Raw genomic sequence first — 20,919 nt, forward strand, 5'->3', positions numbered from 1 at the left:
CACTATGAACAAAGCAAAAGCCAACAAAATAAACGTCTAAATTGTTTTATTCTAAACCAATTGTCTTTTCCCATAAACAACATCTTACCGTTCTGATGAGAAAGAGAACATGTTGAGTTTAGCAGGTCTGAAGAAGTCATGGCGGCTGCTCTCGATGCTGGGTGATCGTCTGCTTGGACTGGCGTGCAAAGTCAGGGCAATGGAGCTGAAACCACTTTGGTGACGTAATGAGAGACAGTGTCTCCTTGGGGAATCTATAGATCTTTACGAATCTTTTCTAAAGGAGTTCAGACAGCCAATTTCAGTCGGCTGGTTTTGTGTTTGGCTGGAGTACAGCAACCTGATAAACAAAACAGTGGAGCATATCTTACTTTGGGTCCAAGGTGTTCTTCGGGTATGTAGTCATTTACATGTCCAGCGAGATCAAGATGTTCATGCACATGTTTTCCACAATGTATCGTGCAGAAAGCTGTGGGCAAAGGACAACTTTATATTTTGGATTTTTAATTTTGAACAGGAAAAAAGAAAAAAAAGAAAAGAAGCAACATATATGTGGGTGTAAGAGTGTTGGGTCACATCTAATTGTTTTCCATACATTAAGTTATGTAAGTTCCATACATACATTATGTCATTCTATTCCAGGCACCGGAGGAAGAGAAATGTTTTGTAGCTCTGTAACAGGATTCCAGTTGTGAAACTCCTCCTGTCTTGGATCTGTAATGAAAATAGGTTAAAGCTGTGCATTCTGGGATTTAGAGTTTTGTTCTCTGTGGATAGTTCAGGCCTTCTTTGATATCATGGCTGAGGCCAACAGTAATGCACTACTTTGTGTTTACCTGATCATATCAAAATCCAACTAAAACACATTGAAACTTGGGGTTATGATGTGACAAAATGTAGGAAAGTTAAAAAGAATAGTTTTGCAAGGCACCGAGTACAAGAACTCAACAATAAGTATCAGCAAAAACAGCAGCAGTAACTCGATCATTTAAGACACAAGCGTCCAAGTTGTGCATATTTGTGTTAAGGGGCAAATCAAAATGCAGGTTCAAATGGGAAAGGCTGGTGAGAAAAAAAGAACAAATTGAATTACTGAAGAATGCAAAATAAAATGTACATAAAAATACCTGACATGCAGGGCTTCTTAAACAAACAAACAAACAAACAAAAACGTTGTACATATTGCATTTAAATTTGGTTTAATTTGGCTTTTCAGCCAATAACTCCCATTTTAACCTTATCATTATCATACTGTCCTGATAAATTCCTTCTGTGGTTTACGAGTAAGAATCCTTCATCTGTTTGATGTTGATCCAGCAGCATTTTTTAGCATCTGTCCTGGATGAAATTTGCCTTAATCCTTTCTCAGAAGTGAGTTCTTGCTCATGACAGGAGAGTTGCTGAGTTGTACTTGTAGTGACTGGGTATTTTCCATGATTCAGCGATGATAATAATAACTGTATCCATCAGTATTTGCATATTATTAATCCCTGATCATACTCAACCCTACAGTCTCTTATGCAACACTAAAGCATGGCCAACATGTGAAATGTACTAAGCTTTCATCATTTTTAGGGATGATAGATCATAATGTTGATTGAAATGCAGCTCCAGCAGTTTTCCAATACTTTCTGCTGCTGGCAACGACAAGTATAGAAGAGGAGAATACATTCCTCTGTACTACTTAGAAAGATGCAGGAAGCAATGAAGCAACAAACTTCTCTCTGCCTTTAATTTAATACAATTAAAAGCATGCATAATGAAAAACACAAATTATAAGTTCATCATTTTGTGGAAATTCTATGAGTCTAATGAATTGCTCTTATGTTCATTATCAAATCATGTTTTCATTTGCAACTCATTTTCCTGCAGAGATTATGTGAGTCCCAAGTACAAATGATTTCCGGAACATTGTTTTTATAAACACACATGACCTCAACAGGTGCACTAAAGGAGAACATGGATCAGACAATGTGAGGAAGTAATTTGTTCAAGTGGAAAAATACCATAACAAAGTCAGATGACTTCCATCTTCCTCTGATTCACCGACTGTGAATGGCAAAAAAAATAAATTAGATTTTAATTCCGATTAAACACGTCAAGACCCCTCAGAAAGCACAGATAATCAAGTTTGTTCTAAAAGCAGTTACATAAAGCAGATTAAATTGATGTTATGCTTTTGAAATGTGTTTTTTATAAAACAGGAAGTGATGTTTAGGTTGTTCTCAAAGTGAATATGGTTCTTGTTTATAGTTGTCAAAGTTATTAGCTTGTTAAAGTTGTGATTTAATTTACTGTCATGACTTTATGAAAATGTTATTTGAGGGTTTGGAGAAAATCACACCCAACATTAAATAAATTAATGTATCCGTCTCTGTCGAAACTTGCTTGCCTCAGCAGGGTTGCTGGTTCCTATCTCCAGCCTTGGTGTGGCGAGAAGCATGGTACACCCTGGACAGGACAGGAAAACCAGACACTCATGTCTAAGTGCAATTTAGGGAGCTCAAATAACCTGACATGAGACAGGATCCATGTATTCACAGAGAAAACATGCAAACTCCATACAGAAACACTTTTGGCATGAATTTGAACCGGGGACTTTGTTTAGAGCTGCTCCATTCTGCAGCATTCAACCAATGCAACATTTTATAATCCAAAAAATTTAAGAAAACAAAATAATTGGCACAGAGTATAAGATCATATCCAAAACGGATGCACAATATTGTCTTATAACAGCAGTGAGAAATCAGGGGCTGAGCTTTCCAAAAAAGGTTTTTACTAAATAATTATTGTAGCTGTCTGATCTTGACAGCGCCTGATGTATCGACGACGACTGGATCACTCAGCTTGGCTGCATAATGAAGCAGTTGAAGCATAATGAAGCAATAATGCAGAACCTGGATTCAAATCTGAACCACGGCCGTTCTGCATGGGGTTTGCATGTTCTCCTTGTACCTGTGTGGGTTCTCTCTGGGTACTCCAGTTTTTTTCCACAGCTCAAAACATGCATGCTGGTGCAATAGGTGTCAAAACTTTTTTCAGAAAAACGAAATCCCGGTTGCCTCCGATTTAACCCTGCGTTGACCCGAATAAGTGAGAATTTGCACAGGTGCATACATGTTGGCTCAATTAGTCTCTAAATTGACTTTAGGTCTGATTGTGTTTGCATTTTAGTGAGTCTTTGTTTTGTTTTCCCAGAGTTAAATCTTGTATCCAAGTGTTTTTAGTCATAATTTGACAGATTGAACAAACTAGGGGGAAAAATTACTGTGTCCTCCCAGAGTTAAAGCACTCTGTACATCTGTTTATTTCTTATCAGATCTATGATTTCCTTGGGACTCACAGACACTGAGGAACCCAGTCTTTGAGAAGCTTTTCTGAGAATGCTTGTAATACAGTGTGGCAGGTTTCAGCGGACATCATGGCTTTGTGCGTCATGTATTTTTAGCTGCGCTATATGTGGATCCTGGAATTACGGTGTCTGTCTCTTGATATTTTCTTTTTCTGCGCTTTGAAATAAAACAGGCTGTTTATTTTCGCAAACGCTTAAAGACTTATTTACATTTATCTGTCATGTTTTATCCTGGGAGGCAGTGGTACCCTAAACCAGACTTGTGACCCTGTACTGTGGGTGATAAAAACACCAAATGGCACCAGAGATAATCATAAAAAGTTTGACTTAATTTAAAGAGTATTTATAATGGCATATTTGTTTATTCATAGTTATTAGTGCAGAATGATATTGTTGCTTAATGACTGAGTATTGCACAATTGTGGTTGGTACTCCTTGTATTTTAGTAGTTTGCTTGTTTTTATTGTTTGTTTGCTTTTTTAGCTCCCGAGCAGCAAAGGATCACAAGTTTTGTCACTGTTACTTGTTGGGCCAGTTAAGGAAAGTGAAACTATAATAGCAGTAAATTTAAAAAGTGACTAAACATTTAAAATCATAATTTTTTTTTACTGTTATTATTTTCATACACACAGACTCCCAAAGCACAGCTACAAGAACATAATTATATTGTTTTTTTGTTTTGCGGCTGTGAGAGTTTGTAACAGCCTTGAGGCAACACAGCTCCTGGTATTTGATGAATAAGACAGACACCACAGTATGAGAAACTTTCCCATGATGCCTTAGCCACCGTGATTCACAGTGATCTGTGGTTTGATTTTAGCGTTTGCCGTTGTCTGATTAATTGTCCAGTTCTAAAAAGAACGAGCTTGCCTTTATTGTGCCATAAAATGTTGCATTTTGTTTTTAGGGCAGTTTGCCTTTTGTAAAAACCCTGTTTGCTTTCTTTTTTTTTCAACAATGGGGCTTTTCTGGGTTTTTTTTATCAATAGCTTGCTTTCACATTGACTTCTTATTGTTAAATAACTCACAGGCAGCAGCAGCCCTTGTTCGATCATCTCACAGCTGATCAGCTCAGTCTTTGCCATTCTGGCCAATCTCTGGTCCATTCAAAGGGTGGTTTCCTGTTTTCTTCAACATCTTTTTCTGGTTTTGGTTTCCATTATAAAGCACCTGTGTGTCACAGAGGTGGATGTGTGGAGGATCCAAATGCAGCTAAGAGGGAGGCAGAGGTGGAGGCAAAAATAAAGATATGTACTACGTCAAACGGAAACTTACCAAAAATAAACTCTAAGGTCCAAAATCCCAAAAGATTGTCCCAAAGAACAATGGACTAAATTGATCCTAAAACTAACAAGGAACATGGATGACTGAGCATAGCATAGTAGTGCGGACCCTGATTGAGGAGACGAACCAATGGTTACTGAGACAAAGGCAATCAAATGCAATGAACAGCAGAATTGTAAATAAACCAAAAGACCAAGAATTACTGGTAAACACGACACAACTAGCCACAAGAAAGACTCTAAACCAAAAGGAAGCAGGAAGTAGAAAAAGAACACAAGAGAAAGGGCCAGACAAAACAAAACAGGAAAATGAGATGCTCATTACAAAATGGAAAACAAGTCCCAAACCAAGAAATTATTGAGATTATTTTCTTAATCAGTGTGCACCGCTCTTCTGAACAATGTCTGGAGAAATCTGCTTCGCTTCAGGTTGTCTGTGACAAATGCACCATAACCTGTATGTGCAATATTAGCTACCTTCATTAGCGACTGTGGCTTAATGGGTTGAGTAGTCGTCTTGCAATCGGTGGGTTCGATTCCAGCTTCTCCTTATCAAATGCTGATGTGCCCCTGGGCAAAGCACTTAACCTTAAATTGCCTACCGAGCTGCATATGGGTGTATGAACGTGTGCGTGTTAGTGAGTGCGATTGGGGTAATGTAGCTCTAGTGTGACTGGAAAAGCATTATATAAGTTCAGTTAATTTACCACTTACTATTCATCCTTAAATAAGGACCACCTGTTAACAGGATGAATGGCCTCTCTCTGCTTACTGGTGGCAGCGTTGCCCCTCACAGTTAGTGATACAGTTCACAGAACCAGCAGCATCAACGCCATATCTGATTGTTTCCTGTTACTCTACTACAAATATTAACACGTATAATTGTTATCCAAAACAGTGATTGGTCTGATTATCACAACTGTAGATCCTCATTAAGCTTTGATGTAAAAGTCAAAGTATATATATAAGTAAAAAGAAAGTACACCCCGTCTAAATAATTGGATAATGCATATTTTTGCTTACTTTGTTCTTCCTAGTTCTCTGCTCAATAAAACATAATGTGATTGAATTTTGTGATTGAATTTGTGGCATACGGTTTAGTACAGATGCTGTTATAATTTAAATAATTTTAAAACCTGGTAAAGTTTGGATATTTTGTCTGGTAGCTGAGTTTCTTTTTACCATCATGTGGTATCGGGGCCCAGTTTGCCAGAAACGAGACAAAGATTTCACTGAAATGTAGTTACATGGCAAAGGCCAGCCTTAAGTTAAGTTTCAGAAGTAATTTTACCCTTTTACAGCCTTAATGTGCCGTAACATATCTGGACAAATGTAGATGACGTTTCATATCCATTTCAACAATAAATGAAACAAACGAAGTCAAATAAAAGTAAATGATGAAACCAAAAGACCTTTAACCTTTATTAAACATTAGATCTCTGTCAGGAAAATCCCTTTTAATTAATGACTTCATTATTGACAATAATCTTGATGTTATGTTTTTAACAGAAACATGGTTACATGAATCTAATGAAGCAGCTATTCTGCTGGAGTCGACTCCTCCAAACTACAATTTTCTTTGTGAGAGCAGACAGCAAAGGAAAGGTGGAGGAGTAGCAACATTGTTTAATGATTCACTAAAATGTAAAAAGGTGTTTTTGGGAAAATTTGACTCTTTTGAACATTTGGCTCTCCAGGTAAAGAGCCCGGTACGAACTATGTTTCTGAATGTTTACAGGCCTCCTAAGTCCACATCAAACTTTTTTAATGATTTCAGTGACCTCTTGTCTGTGATATGTGTTGATTATGACTGTTTAATTATTGTTGGAGACTTCAACTTTCACGTTGACAACCCTGAAGACAGAAGTGCAAAAGAACTGTGTGACACACTTAGAAACTTTGGTTTAACTCAGCATGTTAAACAGCCAACACACAAGCAGGGGCATATTTTAGACTTAATCATCACTAAAGGTCTAAACATTTCACAGGTCAATGTAACTGATGTTGCCTTATCCGATCACTTCTCCGTTACCTTTGAATGTATCATTACCAGTGACTCATTTAGCCAAAGGGACATTGTAAGAAAATGCACCTTTAAGGACAATGCCACAGAAAATTTTATTCAAGCTTACTCTGCTACCTCAACCTTGGGCTGCAACTCAGTAGATGAGCTAGTAGATAACTTTCAGTCTAAAGTCTCAGACATCATTGACTGCATTGCTCCAGTTAAAGTGAAAGTTGTTTCCGGGAAGAAAAAATCTCCTTGGAGAAATGCTCAATCAGTTAGAAGTGAAAAAAGGGAATGTCGCAAAGCTGAACGCAGGTGGAGAAAGAATAGACTCCTGGTTCACTATGACATCTATAAAGAGAGACTTAACAGATATAACTTACAACTGAAAAATGCAAGAGAATCTTTCTTCTCTGAGATCATTAAGAAAAACATTAATAACGCTCGTGTCTTATTTGCCACAGTCGACAGGTTAACAAATCCTCCTGTGTCCGTGGCTTCAGAACTCCACTCCACCAGGGCCTGCAACGAATTTGCTAACTTCTTTACTGAGAAAATCCTAAAAATTAGAGGATCAGTTTGTACATCCACACCAGCTCCAGAACCAAAGCGGTACTCAGTTGGAACTTATCCTGACAAAATGTCCCAATTCAGCCAAATAAACCACAAAAGCTTAGAGCAGATCATTCAGCAGCTAAGTTCCTCTTCATGCTGTCTTGATGTTCTCCCCACAGCTTTCTTTAAAAAAGTTTTACCTGTCATAATGTCTGATTTGACTCAGATAATAAACACGTCCCTCCTGTCAGGTGTTTTCCCCCAGTCCCTAAAAACAGCAATTATCAAACCACTGCTGAAAAAGAATAATTTAGACAAACTTCTACTCCAGAACTACAGGCCCATCTCAAACCTCCCCTTTATCAGTAAGATTATTGAAAAAGCTGTATTTCAACAATTAAACACCTTCTTAACAACGACCAGCCGATTTGACGTTTTCCAGTCAGGTTTCCGCGCTCACCACAGTACAGAGACCGCCCTTATCAAGGTGTTTAATGACATCCATATAAATACAGACTGTGGAAGAACCACCGTGCTGGTACTATTGGACCTCAGTGCAGCATTTGATACTGTCGATCACTCCATTCTGTTAGAACGTCTGGAGAACTGGGTCGGCCTCTCTGGTACAGCTCTCAACTGGTTTAAATCCTACTTAAAGGACAGGGACTTTTTTGTATCAGTAGGTAACTTTACATCAGAGATGACAAAAATCCCATTTGGGGTTCCCCAAGGGTCCATTCTGGGTCCCCTCCTCTTCAATATCTACATGCTCCCTCTAGCCCAGATAATAAAAAATAATAACATCAGCTACCATAACTATGCAGACGACACACAGCTCTACATCACCATGTCACCAGGTGACTATGGACCAGTTCAGGCACTGAGTAAATGCCTAGAAGAAATCAATACGTGGATGTGCCAAAATTTTCTCCAATTGAATAAAAACAAAACTGAAGTAATAATATTTGGACCAATAGAGGAAAGATCAAAAGTTAGCACACAGCTTCAGTCGCTTCAGCTAAAAACCACAAATCAGGCCCGAAACCTGGGTGTAGTGATGGACTCAGACCTGAACCTTCAAAAGCATCTAAAGACAGTTACAAGATCGGCTTTCTATCACTTGAAGAACATTTCTAGGATTAAAGGACTGATGTCTCAGCAGGATCTAGAAAAACTAATCCATGCGTTTATTTTTAGTCGAATTGATTACTGCAACGGTGTTTTTACAGGTCTGCCTAAAAAGTGGATCAGACAGCTGCAGCTGATCCAGAACGCTGCTGCCCGCGTCCTCACTAAGACTAAGAAAGTAGAGCACATAACCCCAGTTCTAAAGTCCTTACACTGGCTCCCTATATCTCAGAGAATAGACTTTAAAATACTTCTGTTAGTCTATAAATCCTTAAATGGCTTAGCTCCTAAATACATCACAGACTTGTTATCAGCGTATAAACCATCCAGACCATTAAGGTCTTCTGGCTCCAGCCTACTCTGCATACCTAGAACCAGAACTAAACACGGAGAAGCAGCATTTAGTTCCTATGCTCCAATTATCTGGAACAAACTTCCAGAAAACTGTAAAAGTGCGGAAAGCCTGAGTTCTTTTAAATCAAGATTAAAAACACATTTGTTTAAAATTGCCTTCAACTGTCCTAGTTAACTGAATCACCACTTTTTTGTTCTATTTTCTTTCTATATTTTATTCCTACTTGCTCTTATTCTGTTTTATTTTGCTATATTTTAATCATGTAAAGCACTTTGCATTGTCTTTGTACTGAATTGTGCTATATAAATAAATTTGCCTTGCCTTGCCTTGCCTTGAACATATTTTGTTTAAATGTAGTTTAAAAACAGAGGATATTTGACAAATTATCTTTCAGAGGATGTTTTGTTGTTATATTACAGAAAAAGATTTTAACTATGTTATATTGTCGTGGATTATTGCTTCAGTCTCTCGTTATGTCTGTGTTTAAGTTTATATTACCATGCCTGCTTTAAGTGTTAATAGCTAAGATTTAGCTATTAGAATCAGTTTATTTCTCATCGTATCTTGCTTCCTGGTCTCTGTTCCTTGAGTATTTCTTGTCCTACTTCCTGTTTTGCTGTTGCTGTTGCATCATGTCGCCATCTATAATCAGCTTACCTGCAGTGTTTTTACCATTAGCGTCCTCCTGAGATTCCCGATTGTTGTTGTTTTCCCGTTAGCTTTTGTTCCCACGGTTCCTCAGGTTTAGTTGCTGTCCAAGTTTTTGTTTGTTGCTCCCTGGTCACGTGCCGTTGCTGCAGCGTTTGTTTGGTCTCCATTTAGCAAGTTTGTTTTCATCCCTTTTTCTTCCCAGCTGTCTACCAGCTCACGGCACCTCCCTCGTCCACTAGTCACCAGTTCATGACACTTTCCATGTGAAACCCTACAGGTGAATTTGAACTACCTTTCTAGACTAACTCTAAATCTGTAGATCTGTGTGGCGAGCTGATCCTCAGCAAGCCTCAATGCTGAGGTGTCTTCCCTCTTTAGGGTAAGTTTGTGTTTTTTGTGTCCCCAACGGCGTCTGTTGTGAGGCTGATGTCAACATGCATTGTTAAAGCTTCTTGTTGTTTTGGTTATGATGCAGCGGCCCTGTTATTCTTTCACACTATACATGCACCAGTGACAACTTGTATAACAATTACACATCCAAGGGGTGTAAATAGCATGAATGCTCCCGTTAAAATAAAAAAAATAGGACCGTTATAAATAATTTTAAGACTTTGTTTCACCTTTAATGCGGTACGGATCGAGTAACATTCAACTTGAAAACAAACAAAACCATCTTTTAGCATAATGGTCCAACGAAACCGAACTTGAACCTAAGGCCACAAGTCTAAACGGCAAGTTAGACACAAAAACATGACAGAATATTACCAAAAGCAAATCATACCCACAGTTTTGTGGCGGTAACATCATGATGGAGGTTAATTTCCATCAAATTAAACTGTTTTTGTTTTTAAACAAGGTGGCTAAAAATGTGAAAAACCTCTAAGTGTGAGTTCTGACACAAGGCTGATGTCTGGTGTAAAGATGGAGATCATGGTGATCACAAATATGCATTAAATATACAAAGCAGTATATTTTGATAACCTTTCCAAGGTAAAGAGGCAAATGTTGTCAAGTCAAGATGTGTGAATGTTGACTAGATCCTCATAAAAGAAAACTAAAAGCTCAAAATAAATCAAAATGTGTTGCAACAAGGTAGCAGTTCAATCTGAAAAACTCACAGAGAAAGAAATGGCAATTAGAAGGATTTTATTGATACAATATTTTAAGTCTTTGGTGCTCAGACCTCGGCAGGAACATTAATGCTGAATTATACTTTAATATGCATAAGTAGATGTATGAGAACAGGGATGTTCCCCCCCAGGTCGGAAACTGGTGGTGGAGTGGAGATAGAAGAAGTTTGTTCAGTCCATATGGTGATCTGTTTAAGATAAATGTCCAACTTGATAAACACAGGTTGCATGAACAGTCCATGATGAGCAAGCTTGAAGCGACTGTGGAGAGGAAAAACTCCCCTTTGGGAAGAAACCTCTGGCAGAACCGGGCCCAACATGGTGGTCTTCTGCCGGACCAATAACAGGCGATAGGGAGTGATGAAGACTGAAGGGAGAAAACACTCTGATGGGTTGAGGATGGAGGAACGTCTTGGAAGCTAGATGAACTCAGCTATGATGGTGGAGAAGGGGTTGGGGGTGGGTTGAATCGGACATCTGATTCGAAATCCGACATGCAATCCGTTTGCGCTTGCTGGTTAGCAGGCTGAGACGTGGATTTGAAGTTGCTTTTAAGATGAGCGCGGGATGCTGATTGGCTTCATGGAGGTGCGGTTCGTAGCTGATTGGCTCACATCAGAGGCGTATCGGACTCTGATTGAATGGAGGCAGGCGATGAGTTTCTTCAATTGAACTTGCGCCTTCAGCTTCATTTTATAGGCAATCTTACAAAATCTTGTCGCACCTTTTTCATTTCTTATTTTTAATTGACGTGTTTGCTTCTCAGTTGGTTTCTACTCTGTTAATGCTAAATTATATGTGGATAAGCTTTTTGACTTTTTATCATGGGCTCACTTTTTTACAAAACAAAAAGGAATCCCCTATTTTAAGAGGGCTGTGTAGTCAGTCACACATTAAACAAAGCAAGGTGTGCAGAAATGAATGATAATAAATCCTTTTTAGCAGTCCACCTGCCTTCCTTCTAAAGCTGTAACTCCTTTACTGAAAAGGGGTCGTAGTCTTTGCAAGAGTAAAACATCATTTGTTTCATGTCAAATGGGATGAAGTTGGATAATGAATATTGAAGTATATTAATGCCTATGGTCCAGAGAATTGCTGTTCCATCAACCGTTAATTAAATATTTACGTATTTCTCTAGCGTTGAGATGTTGAATCTTGTTTCATTCAAATAATGGGATAGTAAACTGTGAGGGAGATTTGTTTTACAGTCAGCCTGATGTGTTTGCGGCTGCTGTGTCAAGCAGTTTGGGTAAATCGCTGACCCAGTTTTCCTCATTTCCACTAGAAAGCTTCTCATCATGATTACAGCTTACATAATTGTGCTAACTGTGACTGATGGCCTCTGGAAACAGGAACAAATGTGTAAAACGAAGCTCTTGAATGACTTCTCTGACAGCGGATAACTATAGGGAGCTTGATTTGAGCGGTGCGGTCAGAGCTCAGGGATTCTTCTGTGCAGGAAAGAGATCTGTGGCCCCAGGGTTAGCTGGAGAAGGAGGGCTTTGGGGCCGACATGATGGCTTCAGGTTTCTCTCAGTTTTGTACAGAATCCCCCGCATCCTATAATTAAAATTGGGATTTTCTGAGCTTTTCACGGTTCTCGTTACGCCATAGACAACATAAAAAAACGACTTATTTCCTTCCTTCCTTTCATTTCTTCCTTTTGTCCCTGCTCACTTCCCTCCTTCTTTCCTTTCCTCCGTTCTTTCTTTCTTTCTGCTCAGCAAAGATATTAGTTCTGTGCGTATGTCTTAGAGTCAGTAGCTGCACGACTTAGCGCAGGAAACTGATCTGCACAAGAGCACCTCCTGTACTCTCACCCGTTCTCCCCCTCCTGCAGCTGAGTCGTACTCCGTGGCGGGCAGTGAAGGCAGCATCGCTCCGTCTGTGGGATCCCTGCCCCACCAGGCCTCAGGCAGCACCAGCCCCTGCTCCCACTCCTCGTCCGGAGCATCCCGGCACCCCGTCAGCGCCCTGAAAAAATGGCTCACCAATCCGGTCCGGAAGCTGAGCTCCGATCCCAGAGGTGGAACGGGGAAAGCCGAGAAGCCGACGTTCAAGGCGGAGGGAAAGCAGAAGCCTTTCTCACTCGGTGAGGCTCGGCAGAGTTCACTGGAAGTGCACAATAACTACACCATCCTGTCGTCTGAAAACACGGTGAGGCCCCTGACAGCTCCACAACCCACCTTATAGACTTTTATTTGTTTTTGCCACCTCTAACGCTGCTCATTGTTCTGTGCAGGAGTGGAAAAGTCCCACAGCTGTGTCCCCTTCCCTGCCGTCTCGAGAGAGCTACTTATGTGATCTTCTGGATGACTCACAGAGCCCAGTAATGTGCTGCCTTGCCCTATTCTTCCTTTAATGTGCATTAACACCTCTGAGCAACCAATAATGTAGTTACATCCTGCAATGCAATAGAAGTAGGACTGCATTTCTCGGAAATGTGGTGTTTTAGTTGCAGTTTTCCTGAAGCTTACTCATCAGAAACAAGTAGAAGGGATGACACAGTCTTCATTTTTATTCATTCATATACACCCTTCAGTACTCTCTTCAATCATGGCTGTGAAACCCAGTTTTGGGAATTTGTTGGACTAATCTATTTATAACACTTGTCGTTTACTGACATGTAAATTCATAATTTTCTGCAGTGATACATTTTTTTTAATATATTACTGAGCAGCAAATGGGAGAGTTTGATTACACAAATTCAGAAAAAGCACAGAGGCCACGTGACGTCCACGTGTTACACAGGTAATTGGTAAACTGTTGTGCTACTGGTCTGGAAACCTCATCACATTTTTGGCCATTATCATGTCATAGGTTAGCATAAAACCCTCAGATTTCCCAATTCAAAACTTGTTTGGTTCTCTTTTGAAAGATAAAGCTGTTTCCCTTTTTTGGCAAATTTGTGTGAAAACTTTTTAAAACTGTAAATTAATTTGGAAACAATAGATGTAAGTTCACTTAGAAGATGTATAGCTATGCAGACCCATACATAACTTCGTAAATGCACACATGTACATTATCATATATTTCAAAGCGCATAATATAATACCGACAGCGGGGCTGGGCGATACGGCTTAAAAATAAAATCTCAGATTTTATTACTCCAAACCCAATTAATCTTTTTTTTCTTCCTTTTCATTTCACAAAAAGAAATTAAACAACTGCTTTTAAAAACTTGTTTTTATATCAAGCATTTCCTCTGATAGTTGACATGAATTCAAAGTGCAACGATATACACACTTGTAAAAAAGATGACGGGCACTATATATATAAAATATAATATATTATATTTATATATATTGTCCAAACCATAAATTCATCCTTGCTTGCTGTTCTCTTCATGGAAGCCCAATGAGTGCATTGGCAAAATAAAATCCAAAAATGTAATACTAAGAAATTGTGTATTTGAATTTATCAATTTATCGCCCAGCCCTAACTGGTTTATTTTTTATAGTTAAAAAGGAGTAGGAAGAAGAAAATGTTTACATCCTATCATTCTTAATTATTATTATTATTATTATTATTATTATTATTATTATTATTATTATTATTATTATTATTATTATTATTATTATTATAATTATTATTGACAGTTCTTGGTTGCTAAATACTTTGCGCTTAATGTTTTGTTGTTGCAGCAAATGAAAGGAGAATCATTTGTACACATCATGTGACTTTCATCAGTGGTGCCACAAATGCTTCTGCATGGTTGATGTGTCTGCTGTCACAAAGGCCTCTGTAACATCCACTGTTGCAGTGTTTACTCTGCACAGAGGAGTGGAGTCAATCATATGAGCTTCTGTAGATAGCATCTGGGAGTAGTCAGCTTGTCAAGCTGCCTTTAATAGCATAAAAGCAGGGTCAGGTTAGGGAGGGAAGATGGTGCCCTTAAACCAGGAGATGCTGGAGAGTTCTACTTCCAGTAAGGGTCAAGCATTGTTTTTGTTGACAAGGAGTGAACAAAAAAATTAGAAGATTAAATAAATGTTATTTCTCAGATGGACCATGGTTTGGTTGAGGAAATATTTAATGTGTTTCTCTCCTTATAGCGATTGCAGTTTAACTCTTTTTTATGTGACATATAAACAAAAAGTACCGCAGTGAGGTAGGATATTTGCACACGGTTTCCAAAATGTTTCCATGTCATACATTTGTATTCATCTGGGCATATCACACAAGGCAAGATCTGCCATGGTTGGTCAGACTCGATGGGTTATATCTGTGAACGGCACTTTTCAAATCTTGCCGCAGCCTCTCAGCTGGATGCAGGTCTCACCTCTGATTGGGTAATTCTGTCCCATGAATGCTCTTTGATCTAAACCAGCGGAGGCCAACATTTTTGCCACATAGGCCAAAATCATCAAGTTGTAGGAACAAGCTTTAGTTGTTTTTGATTAAACATGCAAAATACATTTATTAGTTATTATACCCGGTCAACTTGTTTTTCTAAATTCACAATATGTTGTTGAAACAAAAAAAAAATGCATCTGTTTTTTAAAAAAAAATCTTTACAGGTCAGCAAGAGCAGGTTATGAGTCTATCCATTTAAAATCACTTGTTTTCTTGAGTTTAATGAATGAATGGGCACAGCCTAGTTTGCAATGAGTAAAAGTTGCTGGATGTTTTATTTTGTACTATTTTCTATTCATGTTATGTCTTTTTTTTCCCATGAGGACTCTGAATGGGGACACAAACACGGAGCTAAGTTCACAGTTTATTGAAAGAAGTCAGGAATGATGTAATGAAAAGCGCGAGGTCTCTAGTCTAATTCTCTAGTCTTTTTGTTTAATGCTGTCCTTGCTTGACGTGTCAGTTTAGGTCGACGGCCACACTCCCTCTGTTTTCAGAGGACAGTTTGTAAAGAATCTGAAAAGAAATGCACCATGAAGCCTTCAGCTTCATAATTATGTGCTGCGTGATGTTGGCCTATTTCTAAAAATCACAGGGAAATGTGCTGATGTTTCTGATTTTAACACAGCAAAGACACCATGTACCTTTCATTTGCTGCAACACTTGTACAGGAATGTACAGAAAATGTGCTCTTTCTGATCGTTTTGAGTGTTTAGAAATAATCACGCCATTCTTTGTCTGGAATGGTAACATGAATGGAGAGCAGGAGAAAGTAGAAAACTCCTTCCAGTGGCACATCTATGGCTCACTAATTCAATCCAGAGACATTTTATTTTCCATCCACTCACATAAAGACATGAAAAACCGGGGAAACCAGAAGGTCACTACGGCCAACAGCACAGATATCGCCTCCCGGACATCAAAGTGGTTTTAGCTGCTTCATCCGACTCAGCAATAAAACTAATGAACATGGGTATTAAAATGTTTCCCCATTAATTAACGCCTTCATCAGGGGAACACCAAACCCAGAAAGACAGAGAAGAAGCGGCTCTGGACAAACACTGAGCGCATTGTTGACGTACAAATCTGCAGCGATTCTGCAGAGGGATTAAAGATCTGCTGCACTGGGGCAGAGGACAAAATGTGTTGAGACTAAAACACGTCAAGAGGATTACAGTCATTTTCACATTAGACCGTGGTGCTTTTAGGTGAGGAGGGGTATTTGTTATATAACCAGTCTCTGTGCCCTGGGTCAGCGACCCTGATATCTGTTATGTGACTTGACACGCTGCTCACCATTACCCGCCCTGTCTGCGTATCTGTCTCCACTGCAGCATTAATAAAAAGGTGCTCATTAACTCTCAGGTTAACTCCCAGAGTTGCATTGTTGAGGTACATCCCAGCTGGAGATGCTGGAGATAAAAGTTGATTAAACAGGGGTTGACGGATCCGTCCAGGACACCGTCTGACATGCTGCTTGTCTGTTCACATTATTTACTTTAGCCCTGTTGCAACACTTAAAAGCATACGCCTAAACGTATGAAATCTGAGAAATTCTCTAAAGATATTTATGTTTCCCATACACACACTAAGCATGCTCTGGAGAATGGTTTAATAATACCTTATTTACTATTTTTTTTATTAACCACAAGAAGGTTTGTAAAAATCAACAGAGGCATGACTGGCCATCTTTTGAGTAGTTTATTGAACAATCATGTGGCCGCTAGCTTAAATAGATTTTAAATCAAACAGCTAAATTCTTGATATACTTTTGTAGGTGTCATAATGAATGAAACAAATAAATAAACAAACAAAAAAGGGACAAACATCTTCACTTTCCTAAGTCTCCAGTCCCGTATCTTTGCCCTCCTGAAGCAAAACAATGGTGAAGCATCTCAGTGAGATAATGTTTGTCCACATATAGCATCTGTGTCAATGAACCTCCCTCCCTCGCTTTGAGGTTCTACTGTAAGCTTCACGGTCCATCCTGTCGTTCCCAGATGTTATGAGGGATAAGCTCAGCCATCAGCTCGATGCTACCTGCTGCTGCTAACCCTTTTCATTTTCTGCTGCACCCTCATGCCACAGGAACATCTATGCACCCATCCCAACTTTGTTGACCATTTGGTCTGAAGCTGTTATACTGGGAAAAATAGCAGCATGTCCTTTAAAAACATGCAGTTCTGTTTCATTCCAACACATCTATTCCTGCTTATCCAGGCAGGGTATCAGGGGGGACTTTTGCCTATCTCCAGTAGTCACTGGACAATAGGCAGGGTGCATCATGGACAGGTCACAAGTCCATCATAGGGCAACACAGGATATAGGGACAATTTAGGTAGACCAGATAACCTTCCAGTCCTGTTTCTAGACAGTGGGAGGAAGCCAAAGTACCCAGAGAGATCCCAGGCATGAACATGAACTCCATGCAGAAAGAGCCCAAGCATGGATTTGAACCCAGAGTGATGCGCATGCTTGCATCATTTATGATATTGTTAATTGCTCCTGATACGCATGGTGGTGGCACAGCCCGAGGCCTGTACTGCCTCCATACTATTGTTGTTTTCATTCTTTTAATGTTTTTTTTTTTTTAATCAAAAGTAGTGATGTTTAATTCAAACTAAACCGTTGGACAGGTGACCCTCACCCTGATTAGACTCTGGCTCAGCCCAGGGACAAAGGAGAAAAAAAAAAAAGCAAGAATCCGAGACAAACAAACATCCCAGCGCCTCGTGTTCCCCACAGACCAGAGTCCAGTGGTGACTGTGAAAAGGTGCTGAGAACAGAAAGGCCCCTGACCCCTTCTCCCCCTGTTCCCAGTGACTGCTAACAATTAGCAATGGATAACAATTGCTGGATGTGGAAACTCTAAACTGAACCTGAGCTGCAAATATGTACATTCGACATTTTTCATCAGGACAGTTTTCCAATACTGTCCACTTCATTAAACACCAAGGTATCAAATCTTGCTTAGGAAAGAAATTTTATATAAAAAAAAGGCAATAAAGTATTAGACGTCCCGGTGGACTCTTTCAGTCATCTGTTTTAAAAATGTTGTTTTATTGAGTATGGACATATTCATGTAATTCTGAAAACCATCAAAGGTTTTGCTGATTCATAATTTGTACCAAAAAGCAATTGATACCAGAGTTTACACGATTTGGCTTAAGGTTCAACTACAATAAATAGACACAAGATGAGCAGAGCGAGCTCCAAGCACATCAAATATGTGAGGCATTTCACCTCCACACAGAGCACAGCGACCGCTCAGCCTCGTTTATTCAACATGTTTGCAGCTTCTTATATTCTGTGTCGACTTTCCTCGTGTTTCAGAGTCAAACATCCGACGTGAACGCTCAGCAGGTGGAGGACGGCTGTGCTGAGGCTGAAGACTCGTCCTCTGCTGTAGTGGACAGCGAAGAAGAGAAAAGGCTCGCCCTGGAGAAGAGCTTGTGAGTAGTGGGCTGTTTTTGTGACTATTCATTTACAGAGCGCATAAAATGAGTAATTTGTCTTGTTAGGTGAGTGTTTCTGCTGTTAAACATCCTGAAATATAAATTAGTAATCCAGGTTTGTGTTATCATTAGGTTAATTACACCACAAAAACTGACTTTATTCATTTTTATGCCTTAAATAAAGAAGAAACGCCTCTGTAGCAGTTTAGAATTGCCTGACATTTTCAAACTGGCTGAGTTTTCATGAGATGAACCTTCATGAACCAGGAGGTAAAATCAAATCCCAAAACCAAAAAAACAGAAACCAGGTCATTTAATTTAAAGTCCTGCACAGTTAAGGAGCTTCTTATCTATGCAGAAACTCAGTTTTTTGTGCGAGGCGCCCTGACCAAAGCAGTTTGCTAAGGACAAATTTGTGTTTGTGCGTAAAAGTGGAGACAAAAATGTTCAGGAACATGTCTGAATGTCGTCATCCGGCCCTGAGTGGGATCGTCCCCTGTGAAGTGATGTCCTCTGTTGACTGGAGAAGTCTAAACACATTTTAGGGGTTGTGTGTACCAGAGGTACAGGGTTGTTTAAAATTAAATCTCTGAGTGTGGAACATTTGTTCAAGTTGACCACAGCACACAGCTGGCTCAGATGCGTTCGGGTTTGGACGTTTTTACTTTTTAAAAAGTACATTTTTGCACGATATAGATGCTAACGCTAAGCAACTATTCAATACTATTTATTTATTAATCTGCTTTAGAGTTTTTTTCAGTCTCTATTGCCAATTTCTTGCTCTGCCACTTTAGCACAAACTGCATCCTTGACTATGAGAATGAGCTTCAACGGGATTTTAAATATTTCACTATTTCAATTAAAACATACACCTGCAATAGTGGAGATTAAACTTCGGACAAGGAAATGATGTTGTAAGTAAGATGCTGGAAAGATCGAAGCATTTTTAATTGTTTTTGCTCCAGTTTCTTATCTCTAAGGAATGAAGGACAAACTTGCTTTATTTCAGAGTAAAATGATTTTTGTGTTTCTCCTGATTCATGCAGAAGATGCAGCCTTAGATTTTTATTTCTAGAAAGGATTTTGGCAGCAGAAATGCTGATAAAATTAATTTTAGGTATCTGTAAGTCAGTATTATGCAGAGCCAGGAGGGCAAAGGAAACTAAAGCTAATTCAAACTTTAAATAAAGTTTGCTGGTGAAGATTCTCAGTCATCCAGGTCATGGTCATTCCAAAAAAGTAAAAAAACAAACAAAAAACAACTGGACTTTTTTCCAAAGTTTGAAGACTTCCTAAGCTTGGAGCTCCACACTACTCCAGACATTTTGAATTGAGAAAGCTTTCTGGATGGGAAGCAAAACGTCTTCAAACTTCGGAAAAAAAGTCCAGTTGTTTTTTGGAATTGTAATAAAGTTGAGTTTGTAAACTGGATCATTTTAGTTAATCAGATTACGATCTGCAGTAATTTTTTTGCATGGGTGACATGGCTCAGGCTCACTGCCTAGGGCAGCATCCCATCAGAGAGCTGCACAGGTTATCTGTCTATTAACAATTTGCATGTCCAGTCAGTGGGTGGTAGACATCTCCACGTTGCGGACAGGCTTAATGAAAGCATGTTTTATGGTTTTTATTCAGCAGCTTCTCACAGATTTGTTTTAAGGAACCTGAACAGCATGTTATTATTTCTTGTTTAAAATAAAAACATGTTAAAACCAAATTGTACCGTTTCAAACAAGTTTATGCCGTTTTAATGGTATTAAATAGTGAGCATCTTCAAAGCTTTTTTTTTTCTACCACCCCGTTGAATTTTGATAAACAGCTGCCATCACATCAAGAAAACACAGACATCATACAACACTTACATAAGTATGCAAAATAATCAATGCCCATTATCTGAAATAATGCATCACATATATGTACATTCCCGGTTTTCGTAGCTCATCTTGCAGACCAACCATTCACATTTCTGTCTGTTTTCATAATTCTCTCCCAGATATGTGTTGATGGAGCTGATAGAGACAGAAAGGCTATATGTGGAAGATCTTGGACTGATAGTTCAGGTGTGTCTCCTTCCAAAGTATCCACTAGAGTGAGCAGATTTAATAAACACTTTAAATTCCTCTCTGTGAGCTGATAAACGGTACATCCTTCTTTGTTCAGGGCTACATGACCATGATGGCCAATCAGGGTGTTCCAGAGGACATGCGAGGCAAGGACAGGATTGTGTTCGGAAACATCCACCAGATCTACGACTGGCACAAGGAGTGAGGCCCTTGGAATCTCAACAATATATATATATATATATATATACACATTGCAGTTTTCAGTTTTCACGATGTTTCCCGATGTCTCAGCACGTGTAATGTCCTCTTCAAGTTTGTGTCCTGCGTGAAAACATGAGTGTGTCTGATTATGCTTCTGTCTGGCAGCTACTTCCTGGGAGAGCTTGAGAAATGTGTCAGCGATCCAGACAGCCTGGCCCAACTCTTTATTAAACATGTAAGTCTTAAAAAAAACACACACACACACAAAATGTGAATGAGTAGTTTTTACAGTGTGTTTTCCATTTGGATGAAAGTTTGTTCATTGGTCTCAGACCCCCGCTGGTGTAAAGTTCTTGGCCGGCTGCCCTGCAGATGTGTTTTC

The 20,919-nt window shown here is 39.2% G+C and overlaps 1 protein-coding gene across 4 annotated transcripts in view; it reads left to right on the forward strand.

The window, feature by feature from the left end:
• arhgef25b (Rho guanine nucleotide exchange factor (GEF) 25b) overlaps positions 1-20,919 on the forward strand; it is a 40,863-nt gene that overhangs the window by 13,606 nt on the left and 6,338 nt on the right. For all 4 annotated transcript variants that reach the window (XM_036124749.1, XM_036124751.1, XM_036124750.1 and 1 more), the window contains 6 exons: positions 12,303-12,619; positions 12,705-12,791; positions 18,152-18,270; positions 20,267-20,333; positions 20,434-20,537; positions 20,703-20,772. In XM_036124749.1, the coding sequence (XP_035980642.1) occupies positions 12,303-12,619; positions 12,705-12,791; positions 18,152-18,270; positions 20,267-20,333; positions 20,434-20,537; positions 20,703-20,772 (764 nt within the window). The remainder of the gene's footprint in view (positions 1-12,302; positions 12,620-12,704; positions 12,792-18,151; positions 18,271-20,266; positions 20,334-20,433; positions 20,538-20,702; positions 20,773-20,919) is intronic.

This window comes from Fundulus heteroclitus, chromosome 20 (assembly GCF_011125445.2).
Source record: "Fundulus heteroclitus isolate FHET01 chromosome 20, MU-UCD_Fhet_4.1, whole genome shotgun sequence".
Lineage (NCBI taxonomy): Eukaryota > Metazoa > Chordata > Actinopteri > Cyprinodontiformes > Fundulidae > Fundulus > Fundulus heteroclitus.